General features: G+C 45.0%; 1 protein-coding gene across 1 annotated transcript in view; it reads left to right on the top strand.

The window, feature by feature from the left end:
• The window catches only part of FSTL4 (follistatin like 4), a 662,050-nt gene that overhangs the window by 601,467 nt on the left and 36,115 nt on the right, over positions 1-24,468 (top strand). The window contains exon 7 of the mRNA XM_084838897.1: positions 6,689-6,809. Within this exon, the coding sequence (XP_084695023.1) occupies positions 6,689-6,809 (121 nt within the window). The remainder of the gene's footprint in view (positions 1-6,688; positions 6,810-24,468) is intronic.

Genomic DNA, 24,468 nt, shown 5'->3' with positions numbered 1-24,468 from the left:
CTCCCAATGAAAGTGACAGTTCCAAGAGCACCCCCAGATAGGGATGTCAGAGAATTCCGCCACAGATCTCGGTGAGGCCGAATGCCAGTGCATTCGGCCCCCCGAAATCTGTGGCGGAACGGCCTGCCACCCCCCCCCCCGCCCCCCTGCGGATCCCCCCCAGGATGAGACTTACCTGGGGCGGATCTTCTGGGCGGCGGCAGCTCCGGCAGCGGCGGCTGCGGCGGCAGTGGCTGGTCTTCCGACTGGCTGCTGCCACCGCCATTTGCAGTCTTGTCAGGGGGTTGTTTTTTTTTTACAAGACGTGATAGGCTACATAAAGACTTACGTAGCCTATCACGTCTGGCTTTTAAAAAAAAATGCGTACGCAAATGGCGGCGGCTACGTCCGCCACCATTTTCATTCCTTATTTTTGGCTATCTTAGTCTACGTAAATATTTCCCTGCTAGCCAGCAGCTGGATGTCCGGCTGCTGGTGGAGCCGGCTGGCGGCTCCGCGGAATCCCCGCAGAGCAGAGCCAGCCGGCCAGGATTCCGGGGGGAGGGAAGGAGTGCCTACCCCCCCCAGTGGAACCCGGCGGAGCCAGGTAAGGGGAGTTTCGTACATCCCTACCCCCAGACTACAACCTTATCCTTTGGGAGGGGAATGTAACCCCCTCCAGAACAGGTTGAATATCACTCATCTGGGCAGAAGAACCAGCCACGAACCACCACAGTGCTTCTGTCCTTTGGTGTCATCTGGGCAGTTCTCAAGCCCTGTTCAGAAGTGCCCCCCCACAGACACATGTGACTAGGATCAAGTGATGGGGAGAGAGGATCACTAGGATTACTAGGATCACTAGGATCAAGTGATGGGGAGAGAGAGGAGTTGCCCATTGGTCCACCCCTCCATTGCCTCCTCATGGCCTGTTCCCTCAGCCCTCCACATGTTGGAGGAGTAACTTCTGCAGCACTAGTACATGTTACCTTTGTGATCTAGAATCATGCACAAACAGGGTCCTGAACCATGCAGGGGCCTACTCGAGTAAAGAAGGCATGGAGGGCAGTGGGGATGGGAGACGAGGATGCGGGCGAGGGGCAGGGGCAATGAGCTCATCCCTACTCTCCTCATCCAATTCTCATCACGTGTGGGATGACAGGGACTCTGATTCTGACTAGGGCATATGTAATTCTCACATGACAGCTAGGAGATATTTATAGTGTAAGCATAATTTATTATAGCCAATGCATATATATATATAAGCTGCTGTATTAATTGCAAAGAATAAAACACTGAATTTATACATCATAAATTTTATGTGTTAAGGAAAAAGCTTCTCTTTAGTATATGGGAAGAAAATAATAAAACAGAGCCTTACATCTTTCAAAAATGTCTCTGCATACCATACATCAGAGTAAAATAGATCATCCATAAAAAAAAAGACAATTTTAGAGCACCAACCAAGTGTTCATAACATTAATCAGAGATGTCTATTAGGAAGCAACACGTGAATGACAGAGGATTTTTATTGCTTTGTTTTTCTTCATCTCTTTTATAAATCATCCCATAAAAGTAGCCATCTAGTTTTTATTGATCTAAATTTAATCCGGGCTACAATACATCAAACACAACAAAGCCGGATAAACACTGGTACTTCAGTTGAGCCTGTCTAGCTGACGTACTTTCCAGGAGAGGGTTGTGAATCCAATGGATCCATATCTCTCCTTTCCCTCCCCACCCGCTGTCCCTGACCCTCTTTCAAGGGCACTGCGAGATGTGTGTGGGTGGGAATCCCTGCTGAGATTTTCCCCTCCCAAGGTTGTAGCTGTGTCAGTATCTTATGGCCTCCCAGGGACCATAGGGTTGTTCTATTAGACTGTTTAAAAACTTTTTAAGTCAATGGGAGTTAAGCAACCAAACTGTTGACAGGGATGTAGTCCACCCAAAATCTGTTACTTCTTGTACACAAAAAGGTAGGAATATTTTTAGTGATGTTGCTGGAATGCATGGAAATTGTAGGTGCAAATTTATCCTGGATCAGTGAATTAGGGGGTTATTCAGGGAACTTGCCTATTACTATATGTTTTGCATGCACTTAATGAGGCTCGTGTCATTTTAAAGAACCCTTAAGCATTGCTTAGAATTGTGCCCTGGGTGTAGGGATGTCAGAGAATTTCGCCACGAATCTCGGGGAGGCTGAATGCCAGTGCATTCGGCCCCCCGAAATCAGTGGTGAAACGGTCTGCCCCCCCGGGATGGGACTTACCTTGGGCGAATCCTCCTGGCGGCAGCGGCTGCGGCGGCAGTTCGGCGGCGGTGGCTGCGTTGGCCAGTCTTCCAACCGGCTGCCGCCGCCACCATTTCCAGTAAAAAAAAAAAAACATGATAGGCTACGCAAATGTTTACATAGCCTATCACGGCTGAGTAAAAAAAAAAAACCGTGCATACGCAAATGGCGGCGCCCATGGGCACTGCCATTTGCGTTTTTTATTTTGGCACGTGTAGGCTACGTAAACATTTATGTAGACTACGGCGAAAATAAGGGGAATGCAAATAGCGTAGCGTCTACATAGGCTACATAGTGCCAAAATAAGGAACACAAATGGCGGCGCCCATGGGCGCCGCCATTTGCGTACGTGCAGTTTTGTTTTTGTTTTTTTTACTCAGCCGTGATAGGCTACGTAAACATTTACGTAGCCTATCACGGCTGACTGCAGGGACGCAAATGGCCGGCCAGGATTCGGGGGGGAGGGACGGAGCACCTCCCCCCCACCAGAATTTCAGGGGGGAGGGACGGAGCACCTCCCCCCCAGCCAGAATTTCGGGGGGAGGGATGGAGCGCCTCCCCCCCACCTCGAATCACATTTTGTCAAAAGGTGAGTGACTTTCGTACATGGGTGATTTCTCTCATGCTTAGCATTTGTAGAGTGTTCAAAACACTTAACTTACATTATCTCCATATCCTGTGCAACAGCCCTAAGAAGGTAGCTAAGTATTATTACCAACTTGTTGCTGCAGATGAAGGGTTGAGAATGAGCAAATAACAACTTTCAAAGACCGCTTAATAAGTCAATAACTGAGGTAAAACTTTGGTTCTCATTGTGGTTGTGGTTGTAGTTGTTGTTGTTTATTTATATCCTGCCTTTTCCCCAATACTGGGACTCAAGGCAGCTTTACAACATTAAAACGTGTACAGTTAAAACCTATAAATAGAAGTATACATAAGTTAAAATATAATTAAATCATCAATAATATTAAAATTGTATAAAATATCAAAGTGTTAAAAGTTAACAAAAAATATGCCTACCAGGACAAAAAAGTTTTTGCCTGCCTGCGAAAGCGTATCAAGGAGGGCGCCACTCTCGCCGCCCTGGGAAGGGAGTTCCAGGTTCTTGGGCACTGCGGTCTTGGGCACCGCGGTGCTACCTTTTTTCAACCAAGGACAGAAATGCAGAATTTGAAAATAGGTCTTGCCATTTGTCACAGTTTTTTTAGTTCTCCCTCATGCTTATTTCTTAGTAGGAGCAAGGGGCATGGATTTGTTTTGGAAAGAATGAAAAATTGGAGTGGGGCCCATTCAGTTCAATTTTCATTGGTTCAAAAATAAATGCAGTGACAAATGGGTAAGAATACCATTTTCCATATCTTGTTTGTGTCCATTCATTGGACATTTCAGGATGGGGGCTTACATTTATCTGGAGGCAGCAGAGCTGATTTGGGTGACTGCTCCTAGTGGCCACCATTTTATTTTCCCAGAATACCTCAATGTTGAATCACGGGGAAATGACAGCTGCCAGTGGGGCTGCAATTTTCTTTGTGGCAGTTGCCATTTTCCCCCAACATATCCTGAAATAATGCAATGTCCGGGGCATTCTGAGAAGATAAAATAAGCAGCTGCCAAAATTAGTAGCAGTGACAAATAAATAAACGAATGAACAGGTAAGAAAAACAAAACAGAAAGTCCCAAAGCAAAAGAAGTTTAAACATTATTGCACACCCCTATTCCTTAGCGATGAGCATGGGCTAGCATACACTTTGTAGACCACATGATATACCCAAAAGAGGGCAACAGATAGGAATGTGTGACTGAGCAAAAGTCAAGTGCATCAATGAATTCCTCGTCAAAGCTCTTTCTGACTCGTGTCTGTATTGGATTGCATGCTTGAAGGGTGGGGAGGTTGCACAAAAATGTGTGCATATTTTGGAGCACATTTTCCCCAATGTTGAAATGTTGTGCACATTTTTTTTTCCTGTGACTGAAACATGTTTTTCAAATATACACATTTTGTCATGCACATTTTTCGGAATTCTCTTTTTTGGTCTGCGAATCACTAGGGATGTGCGAGCGCATCCCAGCTCAGGTTCTCCAGGTGCCCGCTGAAGCGCTGCCCCCGCTCACCCCCACCTGGACCTGCACTTGCACCTGCTCGCACCCACTCGCACCCCCCGGACTCACCACAACCCTAGAGTGAGCATTATGCCTGTAATATTGCTCCCATGAAGCTTTCCTGGCCCCAAACTGCACATATTTAAATATACATATTTTTTTTTAAAAAAACTTGTTTGCGCAGAAAAAAAGGCGGCAAAATGGTGGGCGCTCACCAGACAGCATTGTGGTGAATCCGGGAGGGTGTGAGCGGAAGCAAGTGAAGACAGTGCACAGTCTGGGGGTTGCTGGCTGGGGGGGCCACAGACTCCCGAACCCAGTCAGGTGCCCACAACTTCCCCACGAATCTCATCACAAGGTCAGAAATGTACAGACTTCAGACTGCAAATCCGCATTCAGTTCCAGGAGGCGGAACTGGATAAATTCTGGTCAAAACAAAACTGAAACAAATTTCTCACCCAACTCTAGCAAGAGCGATGGGCGGGAGAGTGGGGAGGGGGGTCTGAAAACCAAGACTTATGAAGAACGGTTGAAAGAGGTGTGAATGTTTAGCCTGGGTGAGACATGATAGCTGTTTTCAAATATCTGAAGGGCTACCTCGCAGAAGGTGGAGCAGACTTGTTCTCTGTTGCTCATGAGCAGGGGCGGGGATTCTCCAGCCAGCATCATCATTCTCTAGTCTGGGCACAAAATCTTTGCTGGTGAACATGCCCCTTTTAAAATGCATCCCCTCTTACCTCTGTCCTCCCCCGCCCCCAACTTTCTCTTGTGTTTTCACTTTTTGTTGTTGTTGGGCTGGGCACTGAAAAAGCTCCCTTTCTCAGTGCTCAGTACAGAATTACTGTTATCTTGGATAAGCTGCTGATCTAAGAGCTTTTCCCTGCAGGAGCCTGGGGAGGAAACTGCTAGGTGATTCAGTCCTGCTTACTTCTGAGGCTTGTCCTGGTTACTTGTGAGCAGACATGTAGAGCTTGCCCTGCTTACTTCTGAGTAGGCTTAAAATTGGCAAGGATCGCGTCTTGGTCTGTCCTTTCTGCCTTTGGCCATACCCACTTTGCTTTTGGCTCCACCCACAGATGGAATGTGTCCCTCCCCCTCCCCCTCCCGCCTTGAGACTTTTCCCAGATGGGAATTCAGTCTTCGGGCTGAAAAAGGTTCCCCATCCCTGCTCTAGAGGAAAACACTAGAACTAATGGGTGGAAATTGCATGGAAGCAGCTTTCCAGCTAAACATTAGGAGAAACATCTGACGGTAAGAGGTGTTTGATGATGGAAAATGCTGCCTATGGAAACGGTGGGCTTTTCTTCACTGTAGATAAGCAGAGGCTGCAGAATGATCTGTCAGGAATCCTAAAGTTGCAAAATTCCGGCACTGAGCAAGGGGTTGGACTACATGGCCTCCAAGGCCCCTTCCAACTCTAAATTCTGTGATTCTGTCTATCAGTTCTGGACATCATTGAGATTCAGGAGCTGAGCATATTTGACCTCATATTTCTGGTTATTTTCTGATATTTTATTAATTGCATATTTGGCGATATATTCTACTTAAGCACTGAAGCTCTGCATGTAAAGGATTTTATTTAGCATATGTCATACTGTAAGTTAATTAAGAAAGGGAAGCCATTCTTTAAGCTAATTAAGTATGGTTTTTAAATGTGTCCTTTTGGGTTTTGTATATAAAGATCAACAATTCAGCACTGCAGAACCTGCATACTAATGAACACAGAAAATAAGCTGCTGCCGGCATTTATTCATCAATATATAGGCTTGTGTAGCATCCTCTAGAATAACCTGATAAGTAGAGCAGACCACAAGGTCGACATATCCAGGTTTTCAAACCCAGCAAATATTTCATCTTCTCTAGCAGAATTATCAACCTAAATTACACAGTAAGAAATATAAGTAAGAAGAAGGGTTTTGTGTGTTGTAGGCCATGGTGCTTTCATGATCAGTCTCCATAGATTTAAACCATACCCCAAAAGTAGTTTGTATTATAATTTTAGTCATCAAATATTTAATCACAGACCTAGATGATCATCATTTTATGTGTGGGTACTTTTACTGGAAATCAGAAAAAGTCCTGTTTTTCACTTCAGTTCGTTTTAGTTTCACCCATTTATGTACTTGGAAGTCATCCCTTATTCATTCCATCCTACAGATTTACGTAACTAAACATTAAAGTACGGTTTTCAAAACTCAAGCCCCGTTAAAAGCCAAGCAATTGTGAAAATAACCATAGTGTTAGCTTAGCCTCTTTCCGCATTTAAAACAAATTTGCTAAATGATAGGTCTTTTTGTCCCTCTTGTCTTTTGTTACTTACAGGATTTTGGAGATGATGATTCTCTCTACATCACCAAGGTAACAACTATTCACATGGGCAATTACACGTGTCATGCCTATGGCTATGAAGAACTGTATCAGACCCACATTCTTCAGGTGAATGGTTAGTAAATGGCACATATGACAATTCGCTGAAATGTTCCTGTGAGCAATGCTGAATGTTAATATTTTTCTAACAAAAACAACCAAAGAAAAATACTGCATCTTTTCATTAGTACCTGCAAAAGGGGGGGGGGGGACATCTGTTTCTCTATTAATTTGTCCAGTGTAGAAATACACAGTAAGAAAGAAGCCATAAATAGAGATATGAACCAAAGAGATATATGAAAATATTTGTTCCTTTTTACCTACAGTGGATTGGATCCAGACTTAGTCATCCTTAGAGTAGACCCATTGAAAGAGCTGGCCCTGTCATAAGATAGCCAAAACTCTTTGGCTGGTTCAAAACAATTAAAACCATAAAATCCAAGTTGATAAAATACAATATAAAAAAAGTTTAAAACGACAGTATAAAAATAATAGCTGGAGTGCAAAGATTTAAAATACAATACCAGATTTAAAACAGAAACTGAAAAACTAAAATGCCTGGGCAAATAAAAAGGTCTTCCCCTGGTGCCAAAAGAGCATAGTGTAGGTGCCAGGTGAGCCTCTCTAGGAAGTTCATTCCACAGCTGGCGTGCCACAGCAGAAAAGGCCCTCTTCGTAGTAGCTACCCACCTCACTTCCTTTGGTGGGGGTTCCCAGAGAAGGACTGCTGAAGTTGACCTTAGGGTCTGGGCAGTTGTATATGAGAGGAGATGATTCCTCAGGTGACCTGGCCCCAAGCCATTTAGGGCTTTGGATGTTAATACCAGCACTTTGAATCGGGCCTGGAAATGTACTGGCAGCCAGTGCAGATGGAAAGTACTGGTATAATATGATCATGTTGACCAGCTCCTGCTAACAATCTTGCTGCCCTATTTTGGACCACCTGAAGTTTCCAGACCATTTTCAAAGGCAGCCCCACATGAAACAGATTACAGTAATTCAGATGAGAGGTTATCAGAGCATGGATAAGTGTAGCTAGGCTATCTCTGTCCAGATAAGGATCTCATTGGTATATCAGCCTAAGCTGATAAAGGGTGCTCTGTGCCACTGAGTCCACCTGTGCCTCTACTGACAATGCTGGATCCAACAGCACTTCCAAACTATGAACGTGACCCTCTAGGGGGAGTGCAACCCCCTCCAGAGCAGGTTGAACATCACTTAGCTGGCCAGATGAAAGGAGAGGGCAAGAGAGAGCTTGGCGTCATCCACATATTTATGACACCTCAGCCCACACGTCCAGATAAGCTCCCCCAGTGGTTTTATGTAGATGTTGAACAGCGTGGGGGATAGAATAGAGCCCTGTTGAACCCCATGACATAGTTGCCAAGGCACAGAGCAATAATCCCCCAGGACCACCTTCTGGAATTGGCCATCCAAGTAGGAATGGAACCACTGCAGTGCAGTGCCCCCAGCTCCCAGCCCAGGTAGCCTACCAGAAGGATACCATGGTCAATGGTATTGAAAGCAAGTGAGAGGTTTTAGAGAATCAATAGGGTTGCACTCCCCCTGACCCTTTTCTGGCAAAGGTCACCAAGGGTGACCAACACAGTTTCTGTTCCAAAACCAGACCTGAAGCCTGACTGAAATGGATGTAGATTAAATGTACATGAAATGGGGGATGAGGCACTATTTTGTCCACTTATGGCAGGGAAAATTCTTTGGCCAACCCTGTCCGTTGAAAGCACTGAGTCTTAAGTTATTCATGACTAAATCCCATTCATTTCCATTAGTCTACTCTAAGCATAACTAAGTCTGGGATCAAGTCAATAACATTTCTGAGTGTAGCAGCTATGAGTGATTCCTGGCCCTTTGTTGATAACTGTATATCTGGAGGCCAATGACTGCTTCCCCTTTACAGAGGTTTCCTTTTCTTGGCCACTGACAATTTCTGACATCATGATGGCTTGTTCCATGTGTTCTACCCCACTTCCCATGGAGTAGGGCTGGGGTCCCCAACACATGGTACTCATGGGCACCAGGGTATCTCCAGAGACCTGCAATGGTGCCCACCAGGAAATCAGCATCCCTCTGGACCAGATTCCATCCGCCTTCCCATTGTCTCCCTTACCTGTTGCTCTTCCTGCTTGCTGTTCTTCTGCTGCACGTTCCCACCCCCATTCTAATCAGTGGCAGCAGGTCTTTGGATCAGTAGGAGAGGGAGAGAGAAGGACCTTGGCGGCTGAGCTGTGCCTGAGCTGACTCAGTATATTGGTACTTTAAAGGAAGAAAAGTAGGCAGCACAGAACAGTGGAGAGGCCATGGGTGGAGGGTGGAAAATAGGGCAGATGGGGCCATGTGGGGGTGGGAGACCAGGACATTTCTGTGTCCCCCCTCTCTGTGTCTGTGTCTGTATGTGCCTTCCCCCCTTTCTCTGGGTCTGTGTGTGTGCATGTGCACATGCACATCCTGGGCAGGAAGAGACAGAGATGTGGAGAGTTTTCTCTCAGCCTCACCAGTTTGCCTTCTGTGGAATTGGTGTTTTATGACTGAGCATGCCCACCACAGTAGCCATTTTGTGAATGGGCATACCTCCCATGGTAGCCATCTTTTAATGGTGCCTAAGGCGCTCTCTGAGAATTCCAAATGTGGCCATCAGCCCAAAACAGTTGGAGAGCCCTGCAGTAGGAAGTCCCTGGAGCCTCCTTTTACAGGGAAAATAGATGGAATACTGGAAGTTTTTTTGTAATACCTGTTTTTTAGGGCTGTGTATGGACCCCCCACTTCACTTCAGATGCCACTTCAGACCTTCCAAAGCAGCCCCACTTTGCTTCGGGCTGATTCAGACCCACTTTGCTTCGGGCTGATTCAGACCGAACCCGCTTTGCTTTGGATTCAGATCCGAAGAGAGATTCAGATATCTTAATCATTCAGATTTGATGTTTTCCCATTGATTTGCAATGTAAAATAGAAATGGCCATGACTTTTTCCATTTTCATGATAAATATTTTATTTATGAATATTTTATTTATGAATATTTTATTTATGAATATATATTAATGAAATTTGGGGACCTGTCAGCCCCCATAGAGGGGATTCCATCTGCCAAAGTTCAGACAATGTGGCCCAGTAGTTTTTATGCTAGGCACAGATAAAATTGCTGTTCTCAGAAACTCAAACCAAAGGCCATAAAGGGATAATCAGAGAAGTCGGGTGTTTAAGCGGTGATTAGGAGGAGGTCAGTATCCCTAATCTCTGCTGTAGGTTTCTTTGAAGTGCAAATAACCCCTCTCCCCTAGTACTGCTTTCCTAGTCGCTTCACAGTGGATGACCTCAGGCAGTCTTTGGCTGAATGGATTACACACTACCTGAGAATACACATTACCTGGCCCTAAGGCCCATCAGCTGGCTCCCCTCTTCCCCTACAGAAGGAGATGCTGCTCCTTTGGCAAGAGTGCTGCTGCTGCCTGCACCAGCCTGCTCAAACAGTGACCTCTGGGCACTGCGACTGGCCTCCGCATTCTGCTGCCCTACACCAGGACCCGCTATCTGGACGGGGGATGACTCAGCTTGGCTACTGGTGCTGCTGGTCCCACCAGCACCTCGCCTACCTCTGCCCCTGCCAAGGCCCCAAAGATGCCTCATATTGGGCTTGCTTTGCCACACAGTATAGTATAAAATTTAAAAAATATATGTTGTGCAGTGCTTTGCCCACTGTTTGTTTTAAATGTGGACTGTGTGGTGTTTGTCCACAACACACGCACACACACTGAGGCATACAAGAGCAAAAGAAAAGCAAAAACTGAACTACCTACAAGCAAGGACTATCGATAATCCTAACAAAAGAGAAAAGGGTTTTTTAATTAATGTATTAAATTTTTTTTTAGGGAAGAGAGCTCAAAAATGGGAAGGGAAAACTTTGAAAATCTAGCCGTGATAGGCTACGTAAATCGTTACATAACCTATCACGTTTTTTGGTTTTTTTTACTTTACTGGGAAATGGCGGCGGCGGCAGCTGGTCAGAAGACCGACTGCCGCCCCCACCGCCACTGAAACGCCGCCAGGACCTGCCGCCGAGAGGGACATTCGCACGAGGTAAGTCCCATCCCGGGGGGGTGGTGTCAGAGAATTTCCCCACCAATTTTGGGGGGCCGAATGCGTTGGCATTCGGCCTCCCGGAGATTTGTGGAGCATTTCTCCGACATCCCTAGAAGCACTACAGGAATTGAGAAGGGTGGACTGGGGGTGGAGGGGAGCCAAGAACAAGGAAGTTATATATAAATCTAGACAGAAAGTAAGGTAAAACTAATGGTTGAGAATTGAGAAGTTGGAGAGGGGGGAGCTAAAGAACAAGGCAAGGAAAGGAAAACTGAAGTACTTTTAAAAAAAGATTTTTTTTTTAAATAAACAATCAAGAAAAGAATGAAAGTAAAGCCTATTAGATGGGCGGGGGAGACAAAGAACCAAGCAAGGAAAGGAGGAAACTCAAACTAAGTGCTTTTAAAATGTCTGTTTTTTTAAAATAAACAATCAAGAAAGGAAAGGGAATAGTTGAAAGACAAAGAAGAAAGACAAAGCTGCAGTACAAACACACACTCACAAACAGTACAAACAGTACAACTCCCTCTAAGAACACGAAAACACCACCTCCAACTCTAACCAGTGCACGGTCTCTCACAATAAAGCAAAAGCAGGCTGATCTCTCCAATATATCCAGTATCCCCCCCCCCTCCTGCACCACTGTCACTGATTGGAGACTGCTGGGTTAGGTTCAGCCCTAATTTGGCAACTAGAGTTGCCATTTCCCCCCTCACTCCTCCCCCTCCTATCCCCTTCCCCCCTCCATTCTCCTCACCCCCTCCCTGATCTTTCTCAAGTTGATACATTGAGAGACAGGCTGTCTGGGAATGGCTTCAGTGCCTCCGAAGTGCCGAGATGGACCGAGGTGCCTCGGCAACGAACCGCTTCGCTTCGAGGTGCCTCAGTGCTGTTCTGATCTGCTTTGGATCATGCTGAGGCACCTCCAAAGCAGCCCGCTTTGCTTCAGTATTCGGACCAAAGCGGTGCACAGCCCTACTGTTTTTGTTCTTGTTCCTTAACAAATGTATATATTGAGGAGGAGAAAAGATTTGTAAGGGCTGACTTCGTAAGGAACTGGTTGTGCTGTCTGTTACTGAACCTTGATTACTTCTTCAGGCTCCACACAGCTGTCAGCAACATAATGGATTTATTAACAGGGTTATATAGAGATTCCTGGCAGGGTTCTAAACACAGGCCTGAAGCAGGGTTTCTTTGAAACCAAGCAAAGGGAAGAAGGAAGGTGTCTGGAGGCAGGAGGCTGCTAGGGGAGACAGTACAACACATTGGTCTGACTTAAGGGAATACTTACAATTTTTGTGTGTGTTCATATATACACAGCTAGATGGGTGGTACACTTTGCAGTGGAAAAAAACATATTTTCTCCCTCAAACTGTTATTTGTATGATAACTGATGGGTTTGTGGGGAGGGGGAAGCTTACTGTTCTATATCTATTTTGACACTGTATTTGTGTACTTGGGTATCAGACAGCAACGTAGATTGTTGTCATCCCTGAGAATTAAACCCCAAAGGCTTTGAAACTTATACCAAACTTCAAAGAAGATCACATGGAGTGGGATATTGTAGACAGTAGATCAAAGCAGATGCATACTCCATCCTGTCTTTTCAAATACAAGTTGGGAGGGGATATATGTTCTTTGTAGATGAAAGCACAGGAAAGTGAGTTTTGTAAAAAAAATAATAATAAAGGCCCTGTGAGCTTCTTCTTATCAAAAGGAAACCTTCCCATTACAAATGATCTTCCTAGTTTGCTTTGTAATATGCCCGAACAGCCACCAAGTGCTAGCAAACATGTCAAGTGAGTAGACATCAGTTTTGACAGAATGATTTTATTTATTTATTTATTTATTCATTTCTATACCGCCCAATAGCCGAAGCTCTCTGGGCAGTTCACAAAAATTAAAACCAAACATCACACAATAAAACAATTTAAAATATATAGAACATTAAAACCACAATATAAAAATACCATCACAATAAAACCTAGCAGCAGTGCAGGAGTTTAAAATACAGATTTAAAACAGCAAAGCTAAAAATTTAGAAAGCTAAAATGCTAAAATGCCTGGGAAAATAAAAAGGTCTTCACCTGGCGCCAAAAGGAATACAATGTAGGTGCCAGGCGAACCTCACCAGGGAGCTCATTCCAGAGCCGGGGTGCCACAGCAGAAAAAGCCCACCTCCTAGTAGCCACCTGCCTCAATTCCTTTGGCAGGGGCTCACGGAGAAGGGCCGCTGAGGATGATCTTATGGTCCAGGCAGGCACATATGGGAGGAGGCGATCCTTCAGGTAACCTGGCCCCAAGCCATTAAGGGCTTTGAATGTTAACACCAGCACTTTGAATCGGCCCCGGAAATGGACTAGCAGCCAGTGCAGCTGGAAAAGTACTGGCATAATATGAGCTCGCAGGCCAGTCCCTCTTAACAATCTTGCTGCCCTATTTTGGACCAGCTGAAGTTTCCGGACCATTTTCAAAGGCAGTCCCATGTATAACGCATTGCAGTCCAGATCTCTGTCCAGATAAGGGCGTAGTTGGTATACCAGCTGATAAGAAGTGCTCCATGCCACTGAGTTCACCTGTGCCTCAAGTGACAGTTCTGGATCCAAGAGCACCCCCAAACTACGAACGATCCTTTAGGGGGAGTGCAACCCCCTCCAGAACAGGTTGAATATCACCTAGCCGAGCAGACGAACCACCCACTAACAGTACCTCCGTCTTGTCTGGATTGAGTTTCAGTTTATTGGCCCTCATCCAGTCCATTACCATGCCCAGGCACTGATTCAGAACAGCCACTGTCTCACCTGAGTTTGATGAGAAAGAGAGGTAGAGCTGGGTGTCATCCGCATATTGATGGCACCTCAGCCCACACCACCGGATAACCTCCCCCAGCAGTTTCATGTAGATGTTAAACAGCATGGGGGATAAAATAGACCCCTGTGGAACCCCCTGGCACAATTGCCATGGCACAGAGCAATAATCCCCCAGCACCACCTTCTGGAATCGGCCATCCAAGTAGGAGCGGAACCACTGCAGTGCAGTGCCTCCAACTCCCAACCCAACCTATCCAGAAGGAAACCATGGTCGATGGTATCGAAAGCCGCTGAGAGGTCCAGGAGAATCAACAGGGTCGCACTCCCCCTGCCCCTCTCCCAGCAGAGGTCATCCCACAGGGCGATCAAGGCAGTTTTCGTTCCAAAACCAGGCCTGAAGCCCAATTGAAATGATGCTGTAATCTGTGGAAAATATTTGTCTTACACCTGCATGACCTCTTGAGGTTTTCCCCCAAAGTGCCTTGTTGCAGCTCTTAATGTGCTTCACTACACTCCACCCTTCGCTAACCTCTCCTTTTAATCTTGTTCTGGCAACTGATGTTGGGGTGATGGATCAAAGGGAGATGGCAAACCATCCTGCTCCACTGACGAAAGACAGTGCCTAGTTTTGCAAGATAGATTCTTCTTCAAGAATTTCTTGTGTGTTGTGATTTGACAGTTGGGGGATGAGGTCTGAGATTCTCCCACAGAAGAACGGTGGAATGCTAGCTAGGTAAGGAAGAAAGCAAAATGCTGGCCAAAGAACTGTGTTTCTTCAGGTAATTTGACTAGATATAAACAATCCAAGTGACCTGTGGTGCAGTGGTGAATTCTGAAGTGCAGGCACTCACCTTGACAGTCCCCATAGCCTTGCCCCAAGGAGAGTCCAAAATTGCAGGCAGCTGTCTTGATCGATATCCACAAACCAGTTGAAGCAGTTTTCATCTCCACCAGGAGCAGGACTTTTGTAAAGCTAATGGGGCTTAATTTCCCATTCTAGACCAAGCTACCCCGAAATACTTTGCATTACAATAGGGGACAATATGTTGATGCTACGAAAATCCTTTCTCTCCCCCCACCCCCAAATTCCTGTGAAGACTCCAACTAAACTCAGAGGGAGCAGGGAACTCAGAGGGAACAAGGACGTGGCAGATGGTGTCAGCATCCCTGCTATTAAAAAAAGTGCTGCTGCCGTGTCCCTGCAAGCCCTGGCTCCACTACACCACTGCAAGTGATTTCGCAAGATAGGACTATACTCAGAGAATACAGCCTTAAATATACTAGCAGGCAATATTACTTTTAAAAGTCTGTAGGGAATCAGGATTTGGGAAGACAAATCTCTGGTTGTTCTTCCCTTTATAAGCCATACCATTCATGCTTATATTCTGCCAAAGAACCTGCACCCTGTAATTATGAACACAGGAAGCTGCCTTAGCCTTATACAGAGTTGAACCACTGGTCCATCTAACTGAATATTGTCTGCGCTAATTGGCTGAGGCTCTCCACATTTGTCAGACCACAGTCTTTACCAGTCCTACATGGAGATGCCAGGGATAGAACTTGGGACCTTCTGAATGCAAACATGTGTTCTGCCACTGAGCTATGACCTTTCCCCAAATGGCCATACCAATATATCAACAATAACTAAATCTGTATGGCCATTCCTTCTCCACCTTACCTCAAATCAAAGGCACTCCATACAGATCAAGATTACAGATCTTAGTAAATTCTGGAACAAAACTCTTCTCTCTTATCACAAAAATTTCATGCACAAATGCTTAGATGAAATCCAAGTTAGCTTATCAACTGCCCCTTGCACATGGCCACTAAATGGTTTACCTGTTAAGCACGCCTGGATTCATTTGAGTCCCTTCCTCCTCTGTTGAAAGAGTGTTGTGCTACACTCCACTGTGTATCTCCCAGTTAGTGCCAACTGGGTGTATGTTGAGCTGTATGTGCAAATCCTCACTATATGAGAAGTGTGTAGACTGTAACCAGAGTCAAGCAATATGCTCTCCTACAAAGCAGTAGGCCCATTGCCCCCCATCATATCCTGAGAGTCACCCTGCACACCACGATGGTTCCAGTCTTCAGATCACAGCTTTCTGTCTTGATCCCCAAAATGGCTTCTTTTGTTCCTTCACACATGCCTCTTACATTAGCCCTCTACATCAGTTGTGGAAACATCACCTTCTTTGCTGTGATAACTCTTCCATTCCAAACATTTAAGAGAGATGTTACCAATTTCTTAACCATTAGCTCCCATTGAAGAAACTTCTACTGACCATCCTTGCCCATTAACCAGTATTCTACCTAATAAAGTAAGCTTGTCCAACAGCTGTAACACCACTATTGCTAAAAGCTAGTGCAGATCCATAGGATGTGCAGACACATCCTAAAGAAAAGACATATGGCAAAGTAGTTTCATGTATAATAAATCCACATTACCTTCAATAGCAGCACATACTCTGAAAGAAAGAGTGTGTGCATCTAGAAGCCCCATCTCAGTGTTATCTTATTTGCATGGAGGCTGCTAGAATAGGTGTCATTCCAGTGCTGTGCAATATCTGAAAATCCAAGTCCTGTGGGAGAAGTCTGTGAAGGAGCTCCCTTCTCCTGCCAGCATCGTCTCTACCAGGATCTGGAACAATGTTCAAGTGTAACTTTGTGGACTCCTATGTGACCTGGGGACTTCTAACATTGGCAGAGTTGCATTGGAAAGACACTGTCAAGCCATCACTGAAAGGGGGATTGGGGTGTGTGGAAGAGGTACAGGAAATTTGACATAGGATAAATCGAACCATCAGAGCTTTGTGAGAAGTAAAACCACTGGTATTTCTATGAATTGAGCTATCTTTCATATTATTTCTGTCAAGGAGAGGGAATGAATGTAGTAGAATGTACCCTACTTGCATGAATATGTAATAGAGAGTCATAAAGAAAAGTGGTTATGCTGGTAACATGCTTCCCCCTTATATGTGCTCATACCACATTCGAGGTTTGTATTTTATATATCAAGTTTAGTGCAAGAAAAGCCATTTATCATTTCTAACAGGAAGCTCTTTCAGGGATAAAGAGTCTCATAAAACAGTAATCTGCTATGAAAATGGATAGTTTGCAAACCAAAGACCCCTTAGTGTAGGGAATCATTTTCCTTGGTCGCTGCACTGTAGAATAAGTTGACATAAATCATCATAATGTCTTCTATGAAAATGGCTACCAAAGGCAGTTGGCTCCTCAATCCAATTTCAGAGATCCTCCAGGAGAGTTTTCTAGTAATAGAGAAAGACCCATTTTGAACATTGCAATATATGACAATCTGGCATTTAGAAGAAAAGCATAAAGGTAGCAAATTCCTACCATTTTTTATCACAAAAATTCAAAATGTCAAAGGCAAATGATCTATCTGTCAATGTTAATAATTGATGCAACATCAGAATGTGTTTCGGCTTATGGCTTCACACCTGAATCTCTCATCTTTGTGTTACACCCACACCGGAGTGCCACTGTTACAGACCATGCTATTCTGTTATAGCTTGTTTTATTTTTGTCTTCCACCTCATGATCGCAATATATTAGTATAGACTCAGTGTATACTAATAAGAGCATGCGTGTGTGTGTTGAACAGGTCCTCCTTAGTGGAGACTGAAGGCAGACATAGCATTCGAGGAGCTGTCACAACGGACGTTTTGTCCATGGAACGAGAATTTGGGTTTACAACTAGCATTATAGTCATACATACCTGCAAATTGGATGCTAGATAGAAATGGTTGGATTTCCTCTCTTTTGTCCCTTTATTGTTCTGTGGGATCATTCTGCCCTGCATGGCACTCTTCCTTTCCAAATTTGTAAAATTGACATTCAATTGATATTCACATAGGAGCATGTGCAATTTGCTGCAGTTTTTAGTTCCTTCAGTTCATTTGAACCTCCTTTTTTCACCTTCTGTGTTATCAATGAACACAAGCAAATTGATAAAACACTTCAAAAAAGCAATCCTGATGTGAGCTAGTCATGATTGTGTCAAGTTTCTCTTTGTGCAGTGTGCGATTCTGATGTGGTGCATGTGCTCTCCCACACTGGCAAAACACCACTCAAGGAGAAGCTTGATGGAACTGTAAGTACAATTGCATCAAGACTGGGTTATTTTTGCAGTGTTTTATCCATGCTCATGTGTGAATTGATGGGGCTGAGAAGGGAATGAATAGAAGGAACTGGAAGCTCTGGCAAGCTGCAAATGCACACCGCACTGTACAAAATGGGGCTTCCTAATGCATCCTTTGGAACTGTTCCATTGTAAATAGAACTGGTAATTCAGCAGGAAAATGTTTGGAAGAACCTCTAATGCTGGTTCAGGGAACTGCATCTTATTCCAACAGGGTGTACCAGTCCTCAGTCTTGCTCCTGTCCTTATGCACCACACAAGCTTTAAAAATAGAGCATATTGACATTCAACCCTATGCACATTCACCCTTCACTTTATCCCTCCATATAAAAAAACACAAAACCCTAAACTGTAGCAAAAATGTATTTATTATATTTTTAATCCTCCCAATAACCAGTGTTTTCTGGGCAGATTACAAATGGTTAAAGAATAATACAAAATACAAATATTTAAAATACTGCATGGGGGAATGGTGGGATGTGTGTTAGTGAGGTCATCTTGAGTGCTAGCCAATAAGCACACACCACAGCCAGCTTTAGCTCTGTTCGAACAGAACACACTGAAAAGCTACAGAACTATGTTGTTTTCCAGAGCTCACAATGAGTCAGAAAAATAGGCATGTGTTTGGATGCAGTGTTCCTGCCTTCAGATCACCTCCACTGCTCTGTCTTTACTCTTTACCCAAAGGTTACTAAATACACAGGCATGAGCAAAAGCAAATAAATATTTATGTTAGTTTAAAGAAACAAGCCAAGGTGGGACACATTGGAGGGAATATGAGCCAGAATAATAAAATCCATTCCAAATAATACAGTGCCACAGCCATATGTTAAAGATGCCAGTGAAATGTTCATCCAATATTCATCCAAATGACCACGGGACATAGTAGTCAGTCTGGCACCTCATTGCTGTGTATTAGCTTTTCCGTTAAAAATGGAAAAATGCAGAGAGCAAGTGCTGATGAGATTTACAAACATTATACTGAAATAATATAAGGAAGGGTTGCATAGATCATATTAGAACTGTGTAGATGTTTGGTCCCCACTTAGCCAGGGAGAGACTGAGGAGATCTTCTCCTTCATGCAGCTGGGAGAATTATGAACTGTGTGCCACTTGGCTGTGCAAAAACAAGGGGTTTCTGGGGCAGGCCTTGGAGTGGACCAGAGAGGACACTGGTTTTCTCTGGTCTATTACCAGCTTACAGCCAGGGAGCCTGGCTCAGGGCTCCAACATTTCCATCTCCATTTTAGTGCTTTTTCAAAAACCTTGTTATGGACAAAGTTGCCAGTGGATGGGGCTGGGAAGGAACTGTACTTGCATTCACAATTGGTCTTTATGGTCTGGGGTTTTTGCTCTGTTCATAGCAAATTTTTGTTGTTTATTTGCATGATTATATGTTTCCAGTGGTGGCTGGTGACTCCAGAACTGGACGGGCCTTGCTTCCATTCTGGGCTTTAGTTTCAACCAGCCAAAGCTCTAAAGGTGCTATCCAAGGTGCTGAACCTTATCACCAAAATCAGTGCAGCACCTTGGATAGCACCATTAGAGCTTCGGCTGGTTGTAACTGAAACCCAGAATGTTATCACTACCCCTCCAGAATTGGAGTTACCAGCCATCACTATATGTTTCCATCACAATTTCTTGTTACAGGAGCTGGAGACATTGGACTGGATAAATAACAAGGATAAACATGCTATAGGGGGATCCTCTTGAAGAATCTTGGGATGTCATTATATGGCCCAGTACAGCTTGGACTGCCACACCCCCAGGTTGCAGGAAAGGCCCGTGCAACTGTTTTCTACTTTACACAGGTCTCAGATTCTTGTTGTCTCCATCAAAGTTCTCCACAGCACACAGGCTGGATGAGGGGCAACAGTGGGGCTATCTGGTATCTGGTTCCATGCCCTATGCCACACCAAACTCTGTGAGTTGTAACCAACAAAAAGTGGCTGCCTTTTTGACCCACTCCAGCCTGTGCATAGTTCTTGCTTCTGCACTGCTGCACTCAGGGCCAGCCCTCCATGAGGTGGGGTGAACCACCTGCCTCAGGCAGCAGATTGGGAATCCCCCATGTGCCCCGCTGGGAGTCCCAATGCCACTGCTAGCCTGTGCCTCTCAAAGTGAGGCACAGGGTGGATGGGTACTCCAGAGCGCTCTGCCAGCCAGTCTGTTGCTGCGGTAAATGCTGCAGCAGGGAAGCAGCCATTGCGGCTCTCCAGAGCAGCAGCTGCTGCCACCGTCACCGCCACCCGTCCTATGCCTCCCTCTGAGCATAGGCACGTGACCACTCCACAGAGCCACAGCAGTCGGCTCCCTGCTGCGACAGAAGCTTCAGCCAGAGAACACCCAACGTGGCTCTCCACAGAGCCCAGCCAGCCAAACGCCTCACTCTGAGGGGCCCTTCTTCAGAGCGAGACATTGACAGGGAGGTAACTCTGGAGCTCACCTGTGCTGCCATAGCATAGGCAATTCCCAGGGCCATCTCCCTCTGAAGAAGGGCCCCCTCATAGCAAGGTATTCAGGGGAAGGCGGGTGGCAGCGGGTCACGCTCCCACCCCCAGTAGCAGCACACAATGGCTTGCGCTCTCCCCCACCTAGGGATGGACGAAAGTCCCTTACCTGGTCCCGCAGCTGTTTTCGGGGGGGGGGAGGCGCTCCGTTTCTCCCCCCCAAATTCTTGGCGGGTGGGGAGGCACCCTGTCCCTCCCCACCGAAATTCTGGCTGGGGGGGAGCACCCCACCTCTCCGGCCGCGAAAGAAAAAAGTTATGTAAAAAACAAAACAAAAAAATGTGATAGGCTACGTAAAGATTTACGTGGCCTATCACGGCTAGATTTACAAAGTCAGCTGTGATAGGCTAACATAAATCTTTACGTAGCCTATCACGGCTGACTTTGAAAAAAAAAGCACGTACGCAAATGGCGGTGCCCATGGGCGCTGCCATTTGCGTTCCTTATTTGGGCACGGGTAGTCTACGTAAAGATTTACGTAGACTACGGCGAAAATAAGGGCAACACAAATAGCGTTGTCCTTATTTTCGCCGTAGTCTACGTAAATTTTTATGTAGACTACCCGTGCCCAAATAAGGAACGCAAATGGTGGCGCCCATGGGCGCCACCACTTGCGTACGCGCTTTTTTTTTTCAAAGTCAGCCGTGATAGGCTACGTAAAGATTTAAGTAGCCTATCACAGCTGACTTTGAAAATCTAGCCATGATAGGCTACGTAAATCTTTACGTAGCCTATCATGTTTTGTTGTTGTTGTTGTTTTACTTTACTGGGAAATGGTGGCGGTGGCGGCCGGTCAGAAGACCGGCCGCCGCTGCCGCTGGGACCCGCCGCCGAGAGGGACATTCGCACGAGGTAAGTCCCATCCCGGGGGGGCAGGGGGGGGAGAATTTTCCCACCAATTTCAGGGGGCCAAATGCATTGGCATTTGGCCTCCCAGAGATTTGTGGAGAAATTCTCCGACATCCCTACCCCCACCCCGGGTGGTGACACATGTTCCTGCCTCCAGCAGCGGGAGGTCGTGTGCCTGCCCCGCTCCATGCTGTGGGCACAATACTGTCATTACCCTCATATTACATTAATCCTTTGAATTTGTCCCTTAAGTGAGTAGCTACCCACTGACTGGCAAAATCAAACCTTTCTTAAGAAGGATTGCAACTGTTGCCTGCACATTCATTGTAACATCTACATTTTTTTTATGGCTTTTGGGTAGAGATGAGAGGTTTTAGTTACCAGTTAGTTTTACATTCAATAAGGGAAAGGTATTATATTTCTCTATAAATTCCAAAGTCTTCATCTAATGACCTTGCAGGTATAACACAAAAGGGGATTGCCTACAGTTTATTTTATCAAGGACAATAAAAACTCATTCTATGCTTTCCAAGCTACTGCAAAGTCATTACAAGCAATAACTTATCTTTGCCATGAATTATCTAGACAAGGGAATAGAAATCAAATATTTAAAACAGGGTGGGTGAAAGTAGCACAGGAAAGGAGGTACAATGCTTCCTTGGGAGGTGAAAGTATAATGTGCAGGCCTCATTAATCATTCTGAATTAGTGATATAGCACAATATAATTTCACTTTAAGACCATTTTAATGGAGAACTTTGATTCAGTGCCTTAGGTAGCTAGTGGTAATGCTTTCATGATGTAAATCTTACTCTCAGGGCTGCTGTTAGAATATATGGGAAAGTGTTGTTCCGTTTTCACTTGATATCCTCAAATGAATATGGAGACTAGCAGTGCAATCCTATGCACGTCTACTCATCAGAAAGCCCCATTGAGGCAATAAAACAATTAGCAATTGCAATATTGGAAAGATGTTAAAGCAATGGGAAGAATTGCATGTTAGCAAATGAGTGTTACATCTCTATGAAGCTTGGTCCTGATCCTGCAAACCTCCAAGGTTTTATAGCCACCTTAGATTTTTGCTTCTGTCAGTGTCAGGGTGCTGAATTTTTGAGAGTGCTTCGGGTGCCTCCTGAGTAGGGGAGGCTGGCTATGGGTTTTTGTCCTGATCCTGCAAACCCCCGTGGTTTTATAGGCATCTCTCCCTTTTTGGTGCACCTGGGATTTTCTTTGCTGTCAGTGGCAGGGTGCTGGGTTTTGATGATGCATCGGGTGCCTCCTAAGTAGGGGAGGCTGACTGTGAGGTTTAGTCCTAATCCTGCTCATCACACACACACACACACAGATTTACACTGCTGGCTTGGCCGCTTTAACATGTTCCTAACCACTAAGCCAGTGAAGAGCAGAGCATATGTGGTTTTGACTGTTCTTCCTGCACAGTTCTGTAGTCGGCCAAAGTAACGAGAACATGATAACCATGATGGGTTAAATAACCCGCTCTGCAGACCATGGGTTATCACAGTGGGTTATTTTGGCCAAACAAGCCACCGTAGGTTAAAAATCTCCCACCAGATGACACAATAACCCACAATGGGTTAATTAAGCCATCGTGGGTTATCGTGATGTCCAAGCCCAGTCAGCGTAAACAAAATCCCGAAAGAGTTTGGGGAAATCTACATTGCAACTTTAAACTGGTTTCAAACTTATTTTTAGCGATTACGGCTACCAAATACAGGAATTCTGGGAAGTGTAGCACTAGGAAGAGGGTCCGCTTAAACAGGGGTCTCTAGCAAAGAATTCTCAGTACTCTCATGAAACTGCAGGATCCCTTTAGATAAACTGGTTTACCAGTTTAAACCAGTTTAAAGTTGTAATGTAGATTGCCCCTTCGTTTCTTTTTATAGACATCATCAGTAGAAAACAGATTATATTCAATGAGGATGCAATTTTCATGCCTATTTGAAGATATGATGTAATGTCCACTAAAATTAGTTTGGGAATTGGCTGTAATGGGAATTGTTCAGGAGCAGAGTGCTATTAATATGTTGGACTTTTCACTCACATGAGTTTACTAAGAGCAAGTTGGCTTTTGTAGCAGCCTCAGTACACAATCTATTTCCTTCTGAGAGAGGATCTAACCAATCTAGCATGTATGTCTCATGATTAGTCTATGATTAGTAGGCTTGGCAAGGTAAGAAAGCATGCTGTCAGCCTGGTTAGAGAGACTCATGGTTTGTGGAACGTATTGTAATGAATGACCTAATTGTGCAATTGGCCTCGATAGTTTTATGGATGAAATAAAATAAACCCAAAAGCCTAATGTAAAATGGAAGCTAGGCCCACTCCTGTGTTACCAGCTCTCAGCTCTCACTTTCTTCCTCCATAATTGCATCCAATCACTTCAGTTCAACTTACACCTGAACTGTCTTTTTTTAAGGTCTCTGAAACTGAAAAGACTGGAATGAGGCTGTCGTTTCTGATTCTATTTACAGTATTAACCAAAACTGGTGACATGGGGACTATTTTAGGAATCAGTAAGTAGGTACAAGAGAATGGAAACTTTCTGCTGATAGTCACTGGGAAGTGACTGCTTAAAGGACTCTGTAGTTGAGTATAATTGCTAGGTATTATAAATCCTTTCTGGATATACCGTTGGAAGAGGCCATAGCTCAGTGGTAAGGCACATGCTCCCCTTCATGGATCACTGCCTTGTTGTGGCGAAGGGGCTTGCGTAACTCAGTGAAGCCATAAGCTATGCCGTGCAGGGCCACCCAAGACGGACAGGTCAGGGCGGAGAGTTCTGACAAAATGTGGTCCACTGGAGAAGGAAATGGCAACCCACTCCAGGATTCTTGCCAAGAAAACCCCATGGAACATATCACAAGGCTAAAAGATATGATGCCAAAAGACGAGCACCTCAGGTCGGAAGGTGTCCACTATACTACTGGGGAAGAGCAGAGGGAATTTCCAAGTAGCGCCAGAAAGAGTGAAGCGGCTGGGCCAAAGCCGAAAGGACACTCAGCTGTGGATGTGTCTGGTGGTGAAAAGAAAGTCCGATGCTGTAAAGAACAATATTGTTTAGGAACCTGGAATGTCAGATCAATGAATCAAGGTAAGCTGGAGGTGGTCAAACATGAGATGGCAAGATTGAACATCAACATCTTGCGAATCAGCAAACTACAATGGACAAGCATGGGCGAATTTAATTCCGGTGACCATCATATCTACTATTGTGGGCAAGAATCCCTTAGAAGAAATGGAGTAGCACTCATAGTCAACAAAGGGGTGGGGAAAGCAGTACTGGGGT

Source organism: Heloderma suspectum, chromosome 2 (assembly GCF_057233095.1).
Source record: "Heloderma suspectum isolate Gila_16-S chromosome 2, 16-S_ref, whole genome shotgun sequence".
NCBI lineage: Eukaryota > Metazoa > Chordata > Lepidosauria > Squamata > Helodermatidae > Heloderma > Heloderma suspectum.
Note: the sequence above shows the minus strand (reverse complement) of the source record. Positions and strands in the feature narration are given on the sequence as shown.